This window comes from Pomacea canaliculata, linkage group LG1 (genome assembly GCF_003073045.1).
Source record: "Pomacea canaliculata isolate SZHN2017 linkage group LG1, ASM307304v1, whole genome shotgun sequence".
NCBI classification, from domain to species: domain Eukaryota; kingdom Metazoa; phylum Mollusca; class Gastropoda; order Architaenioglossa; family Ampullariidae; genus Pomacea; species Pomacea canaliculata.
In genome coordinates, this window is record NC_037590.1 from 28,191,756 (window position 1) to 28,203,836 (window position 12,081).

Genomic DNA, 12,081 nt, shown 5'->3' on the forward strand with positions numbered 1-12,081 from the left:
AGGGAGCCGTGTAGCAGACTTTCTGGCACCATGCACCCCTTCAGGCCGCCCTAGTTCGTTATACACGAGGGTACACACTGCCGACAGGGGCAGGTCGAGTAGGAAGGGCCCGGGATGGGGGACCTGGTGTTTCACGCCGAAGCAGCAATTAAGGCTTTATTACGACTAATGACCCGACCCTGTAAACAGGTGGCCAGGTCACGAGACTTACCGTGCACGTAACGAGTCAGAGAAAAGCGTAACGTTTTTGTTCTCTTCTTCTACAGTCTTTGGGCTTGCTATCCATACCTGAATACCTCCTCCCCCTTCTCTCTCACACACACAAACACCCGCGCGGGTTATGCATGGCTGGGGAGTAATTATAGTCTCTCTTCTCAAATAAATCACTCAAGCAAACTCATCTGTTTTAACTTAAATCAAAACTGATTAGCCTCAAACTGATATAAAAATGGCCAATTTCCTGCGCATAAGACTGCTCTTCAGTGATGTGAACAATAACGTGTCTGTCTAAAGACCTCTGGATTCTGCAAAATATATTAAAGTTAAAGATAAAAGCTTAAAAATAAAAAAGATCAAAGGTTGCAAGAAGACTGAGATGCAGCTAGCAAGAAAACAGTCACAAGACAAAGAATCCGGTCTTTTGTGTCAGTAGTTCGGTCAACTAATGATTTGAGTGAGAGTGAAGCTTCGTTCTAAGAAACACAGTTTGCTCCATTACCAAAAGTATATGTGTGCCAACGTCTAAAGAACAAAGTGCCTGAAAAATCTTAACAACAAAATAAAATAATGCATAAATTAAAAGTTTCTTGAAAAGAAATTAAAATTTCTATTGGAAACTGCTCCCAAGTCACGCACAATAAGATCATTTTCACACAACCAATCAACCCCTGACCCCTTCCCCGGTGATGAGCATATTCTCAATCATTTGCAAATAACTCCCACTGGTGGAAAATTGCAAAGCCCTGTTATGGGATGGCTTCCATTCTAGGCAGCCGATACCCTGAGGCCGCGCGTTGCGCACCCGGATATGCAGCTCTCGTAGCAACAAAAAGCTGCAGCCCATTATCGTCGTCCATTCTGCTCATCGACGGCGGCGATGTACACCGTCGTAACTTGGGCTTTACCTGTGAACTTATTTTTTCTCGCTTTTCGCCTTGGCTTATTTTTGCTGGTCCATCGCTGGCGTGGCGTGCTGATGGTGTGACGGCCCGCGGCCATTATCACAACTCACAACTAACCGCCGGCCCTCGCGCCGCTCGTGTAATAAACTGCAGCTTGGTGACTGCGCTGCCACAGACATCTGGCCACAATGGATGTAACAGCTAAATCATCCGTCATTTAATTTGCTCAACCTCTTCCTCCGAAAATCGAAATCCCGTATGCTGAGGGGCTCCAGACATATGGATTTTCATTCCCCCTACGATAACGCATTTTAAAAGAAACCAATTCATCTGACCGGAACCATTCATGTCATTACTCTTACTTGCTGTAACTCCCCCACACCCGCCCACACACACTCTTCTCTACAAAAACTCCACACAACTTGCTAAGAAAATACTACACTGTTCAATACCGGCATATGACTGGGGGGGAGGACGAGAGTGGAAGGTGTGAGATTCTACAGACAGGATGGACGAAGAGCGGACTATGGAAGATTAGCATCCAAACAAACTTCTCTAAAAGTCACCTCTAAGTCATAAGAAATTTTCTTATCGCTAGGGAAGATCGTCTAAAAGTTTATTCCTGGAAGGAAAAGAAAGCAACACATTCGCTGTTCAGGCGATGCTGCTAGCGTTCATCCCTAGAGAAATATACTAATAGCCATATACATCTAGCCCTTGTAAAAAAAAAAAAAAGTATGTTTAAAAATATGATAAATCCTGTGTTTGCCACGACTTTTTTTTTAATCCATCGGATATATATCTTAAGCACAGTGGGTAAACATGCATCAGTCTAACAGCCTCGTCCCGAATGCTTTTGACTTATTTCTGGCAAGGTGCCAAAAGTTTTCTCATTATTTTCTTTCTTCGATATTCCTGTAGCATGCTTTACTTCTTGGATAACAATATCCCTCCATTTTTTTTTTTTACTTGAAGGCACGTGCTAAAACAGCCAGCAGACATCAGGGCACAGGTTCAGTGTGACTTTGTTTAAAAGAAGCTTTACGAGATTCAAGCACCGGCAAGGGACCAGGCAACGCCCCGCTGCTAACCACAACACTGGTTGTTTACGAAACTTGACAAAATGTGATTACATGTTCGCCCCCAAGCTTCTAAATCTGATCATGCATCCATGCGCGTATATGCAAAATGTTAAGCGTTGGGGTCATTTTCCCCTATTTCTAAAGCGGTATCTGCTCATTCCAGCCCAGGCGATCACAAAAAGAAAATATGCTGTCGTCGCCGAGAATGCAAGACCTGGAGAGATCGATTCTCAACACGGGATAGGGGGTGGTAAGATGCCATGCACGTGTCCTGCTGTCAGAGTTTCTGAATGCCGTGTGAGTGCAAGTGTGTGTGTGTGAAAAAAAAAGGGAAACGAGATGAAAGAAAAAAGAAAGTATATTTTAGAAAATTACATGAAAAACAAACCCAGAAAACATCTGTATCAGTACATTCATGCTTAAGTTAAGAGTGAAAAAATGAAAAAGTTACAAAGTCCGACACGTGCTTCTTCACCATGCAGCCAGTTCATTCACAACTCCACCGGCAATAATATTCCCACACACAATTTGCGGCGCACAGCAACTGCGGCCAAAAGAGAAAGAAAGAAAAAAGAAAGTGGGTTTTGCGTCAGCCATTTCTGAAGCAACGGGAAACAGCTCACAGGAAGAAAATGTCCATTTTTCAGACGGCGTGCGTCTGGTAAATCGCTCTGTCTGATGCCGTGGATATTAACGTTGTTCACTTCTTTGTTGCCCCCCTCTCTCTCTCTCTGGTGTGTGCGTGTGTGTGCGCGCGCGCGTGCGTGCATGTGCGTGGGTAGTAGGAGATAGCATTTGACTGCAAGCCCACACAAGGCAGCATTGTTTACGCTCTGCATGAATGTATTTTGGAGACGGAACATCGTGCAGATGATTTGGCATACCACGTTTAAAACGAATTCTCTAGACAGAGACAAATCAGATTGTTGTCCTAAATATAAAAATTTCCCAATTTCCTTCGCGCTCCTTCAGGATTTCTTCGGCGACGTAAATAATTCCTTGGAGATATATTTCTCGTGCTCTTTCCAAAAGATGCCTTCAGACCCTGTTCTACGCCCAGTTCTGATAATTTCAACACTGATCACATCGGAGACATTCGTAAATCTGAATTTCTTTCTAAACAAACCAATTCGAGGTTATAATACTATGTAGTCGGACGCTGGATAATTCCCCATTCACTGCTGACAATCGATGCAATACATCTCGACTGAACATCTTAATCACCGTTTACGCTGTAAGCTTCTTCCCCCTCCCAAAAATAAAACTGTTAGAACGCATTAGTTCACATTACTTCCAAAAGTCAAACCAGTGTACAATAACCATATTACATCATAGGTTGATGAGAAAAGTTTAAGTGTACAGCATTCTTCAAACTGTTTTTATGCACTGCAGCACGACTGACGTACATAGAACCATGCTTCTGTTCTCTGTCCCTCACTCTTCTTCCTCCTTCCCGCCAATGACTACAGGTTACAAATAGGTTGGCGGCTCACTTTTTTACGGTTGTATGTCGTGAAGACGAGGCAGGGTGCCTAATTATTTCTTGCCTGAGGTGAAGTCCCTTATGGCGAGGGACACAGCCCCGTGGGGAGCTGCAACAGCGGCGTGCGCCTGATGACGAACAGATGTACCCAGGAAGCGCAGGCTCAATGCTGCATGAAATATGCAGTCGGGACATTAGTACAGCTTACACCATCTTTAACATTCTTCTTTTTCTCATCACGAACGGATGGGTTGTGTGTGTGTGAGAGGAAGGGAGCTTCACAAGTTGGTGTTTAATACGACAGTCTGTATTCCTCCTCTCCAGCACTTTCTTTCTTTCATGTTAGACCTGTGTCGACAATTCAGTTGATCCCAGAAAAGAAAACCAAAACCTAGAGAAATGGCTAGATCGCAAGTTCGATAACAGATGTAAATTTGTCCCACATATTCGGAGATAGAGACTTGAAAAATGACTTAGCTATCTTAGGAATGTATTTATTGAGCAATATTTCCGACTAAGAAATATAAGTGGCGATCTAATCCAACTGTTCTCGATGATTTAAAGGTCTTACCATACATATCGTTGATTTACTCCACAAACTTCTATTACTGGACTGCTGGCAGACAATTTTTTTCCAGTTAACTACTAAAACGAGGCAGGTGTACAAATCTTCCGGTTTATTCACATTTCGGATAACTAAAACGAGACAGGTTTGTACAAAGCTTGCAGTTTAGTCACATTTATTGTTAAGGCTCGCCGAGACTAACAGCGGAGAACGCAAGAGGCTAAGCGTTGGTCTCGGCAGACAGACAGCAGTCCACCTATACACTCCGTGTTCACTCTATCACGAAATATGAAACTCTCTGGAGACACTAGTTTTACTGCATGATGAGGTCACCGTTTGACATTTATAATATGACTGATATACCAAACTGGCAGCTACGGGTACAGCGAACTGTTGCTACCTTGAAAGAAACTCAGTTTGTAATGGTTCCCAGTCACTTAATGACACTTCATCCCGACACTTCACCTAGACTTTTAATCCCCAGAATCCCTAAACTAAATCCTAACTAACTAAAAATTATGAAGTCAGTCAAACCATGCTATTAACTTCAACGTCATTTGAACATCTACAACTAAAGTTCATATAAGCCAACAATATGATATGAAAAATAGTTCTTGAGTGTCGGGATGAAGTGTCTGGGGATGAAGTGTCTGGGGTCGGGGATGAAGTGTCGGGGATGAAGTGTCTGACCGGACACCGTTTGTAATATCTGATGTCACTTCTCTCTGTCCGATTTGACGATGTAGCTTAACTGTTGGACGCAGAATCCAATGAAAGACAGGCAAAACTTGGTAACATTCTGTATTCTAATTTTTGAAAAGGACGAGTCTGTTCCTTTTACGATTGTCAGACTACCAGACTGAAAGCGAAAAAGACATTCTTACGGTTTATAATTAAAAGGGTAGGCCAATCTCTTCTCGGATCCACAAATCTATGGATCGTGACGAAGGGAGTGGAGGGGAAACAAACTGCCGTGGAAACAACGATGACAAGTCCGAACGTGCAAAGTTACACTGCTTTGGCTTCATTCTATTTCTTTTATGTTTTTCCTCTTGAAGAAGTGTATTTCCTGCTCGGGAAACCCAAATCATCAGCTTGCGTCTCAAGTATTGTGCTGTTGGATACATTGAGAGAGGCATTGCAAACCTTTGGCACGACCCAGTTGCATACAGCGGGCTTGTAATTAGTGCCGGCCTTCGTTGCCCAGGTACGCGGTGCTTGCAGCCAAGCGGCACCCACGCTGCAAGTCGCAGACATGGCCGCAGCCAACACGCTGCATGCAGCCAAGCAAGCACCGATAGTTTAGTCAACCATAATTAGTTTTCGATGGGGAGAGGGGCAAGCGTACAGGAGTGAGGTGGAAAAGAATATTCCAGCCTACACAATAAAGTGATGAAGCACGCATGTACGATGCAACAACCCGTGAGCCCAGGATGACAGCGTCTGCTGTCTCAGCCTAGCACCTAGGACAATTCTACTACCTCCCTAAAAATTAAAAAGCACTTTGAGCAAAGCGACTGCTTCTGGTGAAATGGTCTGGGCTCGCGTTTACTAGGGCTCCCGCTGAGCGCGGTGTGGCTAACACCCCTCAACAGAGTTTTATAAAGCATGACAGTCTGCTACACCCGCGTGAACTGCTTGCACGTCCACCTCTTTGTAACATGAGGGCACAAACAAGTGACCGATGAAATTTCGCCATTTTTTTGTTTAATCTAAAGTAAGAACCTAGGATGGGTGGAAAAAGCGACTGATGCAGGATAAGGGTTTAGAAATATCTGTCATGATCGATTCATCATCCGACGTCTAATAAATTGCTCATTTTCGTTTTAAAATGCTTCATGGTAAATTTTTACCATGTTTTGTTCAGAATGTTGACGATTTTTCATACATTTTATATACAAAACCTTAACGTGCAGACAAATGACATTCCGTGATGTTATTAAACCTGCTTTTCAGAACAGAACATGTACTTCAGTTCGCAATTTGTGTAGTCAATGAAATTCATAACCTATGCAGTGGTAGTCTATCACGCACAGGGCAAGCACGCCAAAATAAATACAAAACTGCCATTTAAAGAACTTACAGAGCTTCTTATAGCTTCTGTCAAAACAAAAGATCGGTGTATATGATTATCAGCGCTCTGAGCCAAGATGAATTGTTTATTTAAACAGCAGGACAGATGTGCGCTTTTAGAGCCATTGAAGTAATACAATGCTTAAAACCAATAGTAAACGTTTTTATGGGTCTTTCCTAGGTTTGTTTTTCTCCCTGAATGATAACCGCTGGGCATGCTACAGATCTCATTGAAATAAGTTCGTCTATCACAAATCCCTGGAAAACAAAGCTATTCCAAAATTTAAATCTTGTGGAAGAAACCAACAATATTTAATATGAACCATTTTTATGAACAAAAGATTGTTATTATTTAATATCAAGATACTTGTTGAACATATTGATGTTGATATTGTCGGCCACAATATATCATATGGAAAGGGTACAAGATAAGAATATAAGTCATTGTAAGACTGCATTCAGCAGATGATATAATATTTAATAGTATATGAACAATAATCCATAGCAATATATAGATATTACCATAGATATAAAAAAAAAATTTACAGAATATCAGATCAACGTGAGCAAATGATGTATGTTTGTCATTCATGTGAGGAAATTGATGGTTTATTGTAAAGCAAATGGGGAAACGCTCATGTTTTTAGAGTGCAACATTATTTTTAAATGAGTGGGTTTATATAAAAGATACTAATACACAAAATACAAATTCAAGACCTCGTTTCCCATGAGGTCACAAATATCACTCAATGATTGGGCAACACCTCATTATAAAAGCATAAAGCTTTCACACTGGGTGCAGCCTGTGTGATGTGAAGTATTTAGGATTACATGTATTGAGGTGTGCATTTTTTAATTAAAAAAATTATCAAAAATTAACTACACATATTTGTAACCAAAAACAGCTGCATGTTTGGCTAAATTGATAAAAACTTAGAGCTTCTTTTCACATGTTTGAAATGGGTTGACATTTAACATTCCCATTCGTATATTCCTTTACCTTATAATACATTTTGAGGTCCACATCAAGACAAAAATGCTTTACTTTTCTTGAAAAGGATTTTTTACTGTTATATCATGTATGAAAAAAATTATCAAATTGTATACATCCAGATTATTAGACCAGTACATAATTGTTCTCTCCTCTTAACCAAAACATTAACCACCCACCAAACACAAAACCCCCAAATACATTTATAAGCAAAGATGCACAACATCTTTAAGGACTTGGGTTGGTGTTTTTAATTTCCATTAAGTATTCCTTCACATTACAGTATATTTATATACATGTCCAGATAAAAATGTTTATTTTCTTGAAATGATTTTCTACTGTTATATTCTGAATGAAAAATCATCAAATTTGTACATCAGGATTATTAAAACAATGTTATAGCTTACAATACATAATTATTCACTTTTTCAATCATTTATCCACTTTCACACACATAAAACACCCCTAAATACACACATAAGCAAAGATGCACACAATTTGTCATAAACTTTAATAATTTAAATGACTCTTCTAAACCACATAGAAGTTAGTCACCAGGAATTTCTCTTTTAGTTTTAGTCCAGTTTTTATCGTCTATCAACATCTATGACAGAATACTAGTACATTTGGTTACCTTACTAAATGTTCACTATTCATTTTACAGACCTAACCAGAGAAGAAAAAGTGTCTATGCAAGACTAACACACCAACTTTTTTCCCCCATTAAAGTGCATCTTTCTGCCTTGTTTACTGCTCAGTGATATGACCATATATATGACAGAGGCCACTCAGAATCTAAGATCAACATGGATGGTAAAAAAGTTCAAAACTATTAGCTACATGCATACAAAGTAACAGACTGTTAGCTACATGCAGGCAAAGTTAGTTTGCTACTTACGTATGATACACCATGACCTACCTGTTCTCTGCCCGACATCCCATAGGAAGCCATGTGATAAACAACATCTGCACCCTCTATAAGAGAGCAGACATCTTCATAGTTCCGGATGTCACCCTGAATGAGAGAAAAAGGTTCATTAAAAATAAAAAAAAGAAAGCTGAGAAATAAAATGAGGGTGTAAAAATGCATCTATAATTATTCTCTATTCCAACATATCATTACATATTGTGTTTATATTACATCATTACATTACATATTGAGCAAGTGCATCTAAAACAAAATCTGTTGCAGTAAGAATTTGCCACTAAATTGCTGCTGCTCTGTAATGCCTTTAGTAAAAAAAATTTGTAAATTGATCTTAATCCCTTTTTTCCCAGAAAACAATGGTCCACATAGTGATAGAAATAAATCAAGATAAACATGTTAATATACATGTAATAAATTCACACAAGCTTCAACAATTTATAAATTATACATTATAAATTGTAAAAACATTTATAAATTAATACAAATCAGTAACAATGGTTACAAATAAAATAAGACAGTTAAATCAACATGGGTGCATAAACATAAACTCAAGATGAATAACACTGAAATTATTCAAACAGAATTTGTTTAAAATCTCAAGATCAAAATATTGGAATTTCATTAAAGAATCACATCATAGCATACCATTTCCAACAGGTAGGCCTACTGAAACTGGCATTTACAATGCTCTAGGTCAGTGGTTCTCAAAGTGTGGTCCGTGGACCACTAGTGGTCCGCAGGCATAAGTCAGGTGGTCCCCGGCTGACAGTCGTCATATGTCAGCAAAGTGATGTTTAAAGTGATGCATTCCTTTAATTAACATTTTAATTACAAAAACGAGGTAATTACTATACTACTTTTACAAAAGTACATTTAGTTTTGAATTGTAATGAGACAAATGCGGCAATTTAAATTTGAAATACATAGTACAGACTGATTTTTAGGCCTTGGTGGTCCGCCATATTTTTTACTTAGGCCTTGGTGGTCCGCCATAGTTTTTACTGAAGTAAAGTGGTCCGCGGTCTGAAAAACTTTGAGAACCACTGCTCTAGGTTAAAAAAAAAATTTCTTCTCACACTATCTCAAACAGCGTATTCTTTGCTTTTCGAAGGTCTTGCACACTAAGCAAACATTATCAGTGATCGGTGCAGTTAAAACAACTTATCAACATCGTCATCAAGATTATGGTTGGTTAGGCACTAATGACTACCAGAAACTTCATTTGTCAAGTGAGGCATCCCTCAAGATAGGAGTGTTTATAGCATCGTGATTGTGGTATTAATACAGACTTTTTGTAAAAGATAAAGAAGGGCATGAAAAGTGGAACTTATTTACCCACAAACTTCTGCTGAACAATCTACAGGGAAACAAGTACATATTACAAATTAACTCTCTCTCTCTCACACACACACACAAGCATGCATACTTTTTTATTGGCTGACCTTAAAGATACAACAAAAATTAAAATGTAGTATTAGTACTTCTCACACATCCTCCTTTTTTAGGATAAAAAAACATGTTCTATAAAAACTTCAATCAGGTAAATCAAAACACTCCATAGAAACCATGTTGCACGTCTAGCTCAAAACATATATGTTTTCTAACCTTAGCTTTTATCCTATAAAAGCTATGAAGTTATAAGCTTCAGTCAGTGCTTATCTATTTCCCAATTAAAACTTTATAACTGTTGAATAGACAATTAAAAAATAGCGAAATTATATTTTGTTGTACTCAGCTTCCTTTCAAGTGAGTTTTATCCAACAAGTTGCAATCGTTCTGATCTCTTCACTTTTAACAAATGACAAAATGTCCTTATCATCATTTTCAACGTTTTGTCAGCTCTGATAATATGAGATCACTAACTCTGTTCTCTAGGTGGAGGAGATATGTGGAATGGGTACATACACAGTGCAGCATCAACATGGACCATAAGCACGACAGTGGCTTTATCCTCAGCATTTGTATATGGCTTACTGAGAGGCATCAGGTATGAAGACTTCATTGCTCGCAAGCAAATCCTTTGTTTTTGCTATTAAAATCACTAAAGCTGATTTTAAGTTTACAACATGATTCATGTTTTTGCTTAAAATGTGTTTTGAATAAAATACTGAACAGATTTTTTAAGTTATATAAAAACATTAAGCTATCAGTGTGCAAGAATGTAAATGAGAAGTATAGTTTGCTAGATGATCAATAAACAGATATAATTTGTCACATTCTTGCAAGAATATAAATAGAAGACCTGTATAAAATTCATTCCTTCATGAAGTTTCCATGCCGGTTCTTTGATGTCAAATAGTCGGACTTGATGGCCCTTTTCTGCCAGTTTCTTGCCCAAAGAAAACCCAGGAAATCCACCTCCACCTGTCACTACATGCACTTGTGGTCTTTGTATGCCTTGCACACTGCCTTTTCTTTGTGTAGGCATTGCAGCTCACTCTGAAATAAATAAAAACTGTCAATTTATGTGAAAACTGAAACATCAAAGAGACTCTGTAAAGGTTTTCATGAAAGCTTGTTGTAGAAACAAACTTCACTCATTATAGTTGGTCTTGCAAAAACCTTCTGTGTGTGTCAACTGATGTTTTTGCTTTCCAAACCTGCCTGAAGTCAGTTATTTCATACCAGCAAGCTACTGTGGGCCTAAAGCGGATCGTTCTGCATTAAATATGCGCTCACATACCGCTGCAGGCTGCGTGCCTGCTGAGCGGTCTCGAGAGCTTACATCAATGAGGCGAATCCCTAGACCACCTCCGACATATGCTACTGTTGTGTATATCTAGTGCAGCACATATTCGGTTTTTGACTTTAATTACCTCCCAACCCGTTGGGTTTTTTTCCAACCGCTCGTCTTTCTGACCGAAAGTTCAAACCCCAACCACAGTGAACTGAGCCACATATGAAACAGCTCATCGCAGCTAAGTAAAAACAATGTCGTACAGATATTTGCATGTTATAATACTACAGGATATAGCTTCGAAACAGGAAAAAGAATCATACTTCTCCAGATCAAGATTTATAACTGCTGCCTTTACTTCGTAATCAGAAATAAAGACCTCTTGCTCGTTGCACTCAGCGATTTATGCGTGCCGCGTGATGTTATGTGGACTCACCGATGTTTGTCGTAAATAGACTTCGCCTTGCATTTTCGTAGTAACTTTATAGTTTCATGTTAAAATATAATGTAAATTTAAAGCTGCACAGCAGTTTCTATAGAGTTACAAAATAATCTGTGACACGCGTCTGGATTTTGCAACATCTCTGATGAGTTTACGGCTAGTCGCCATTTTACTCCATGGCAACATGTCAACCATGATCACCAGAGAGGCCTTAATGCTGGTAAGAATTTTCAGTTACTCATAGCATTTTTTTATTTTACTACATTATTATTCCGTCTTTATTGTTTTCCCAAAATGATACAATACTTTTATTTTATGTAGATCATAATCTAATAAAACGTTAAGCGAATGCATATTTTACTATTTTACTATTTTACTCCTCACTTTTACTCCTAACTGTGTGTTAAATGTCTGTATGGGTATGTGAGCAAAGACAAATTTCTGCCCTGGATCTCCTGGGCAGACAATAAAGTCTGTTTTGATTTGATTTGATTTGATATATATATATACTGTGACGACGATTACTGTTATGTAAACTACACTGTAGGAATTAATGGCAATTCAATTACGATATAGTGGATATATTTCTTTTAATAAATGTTCATCTTATTTATCCTAATCCCCCACACCCACCCACCCCAATGGAGTGTAGATTATTTTGGATGACTTGCTATTTACATACTTATATGCAAGGAACATAATTGTGTAAGGTTTAAAGC

At 38.8% G+C, this 12,081-nt stretch overlaps 2 protein-coding genes across 2 annotated transcripts in view; one reads left to right on the top strand and one right to left on the bottom strand.

Moving 5' to 3' along the window:
• The window catches only part of LOC112574968 (short-chain dehydrogenase/reductase family 42E member 1-like), a 115,826-nt gene extending 104,251 nt beyond the window's left edge, over positions 1–11,575 (bottom strand). Inside the window, 3 exon segments of the mRNA XM_025256425.1 lie at positions 8,235–8,330; positions 10,486–10,682; positions 11,244–11,575. Of these exon segments, the coding sequence (XP_025112210.1) occupies positions 8,235–8,330; positions 10,486–10,671 (282 nt within the window). The 5' untranslated portion in view covers positions 10,672–10,682; positions 11,244–11,575.
• LOC112560926 (netrin receptor UNC5B-like) overlaps positions 1–12,081 on the top strand; it is a 311,035-nt gene that overhangs the window by 26,599 nt on the left and 272,355 nt on the right. Inside the window, exon 2 of the mRNA XM_025233048.1 lies at positions 10,119–10,230. The gene's annotated coding sequence lies outside the window, so the exon portion shown is untranslated. The remainder of the gene's footprint in view (positions 1–10,118; positions 10,231–12,081) is intronic.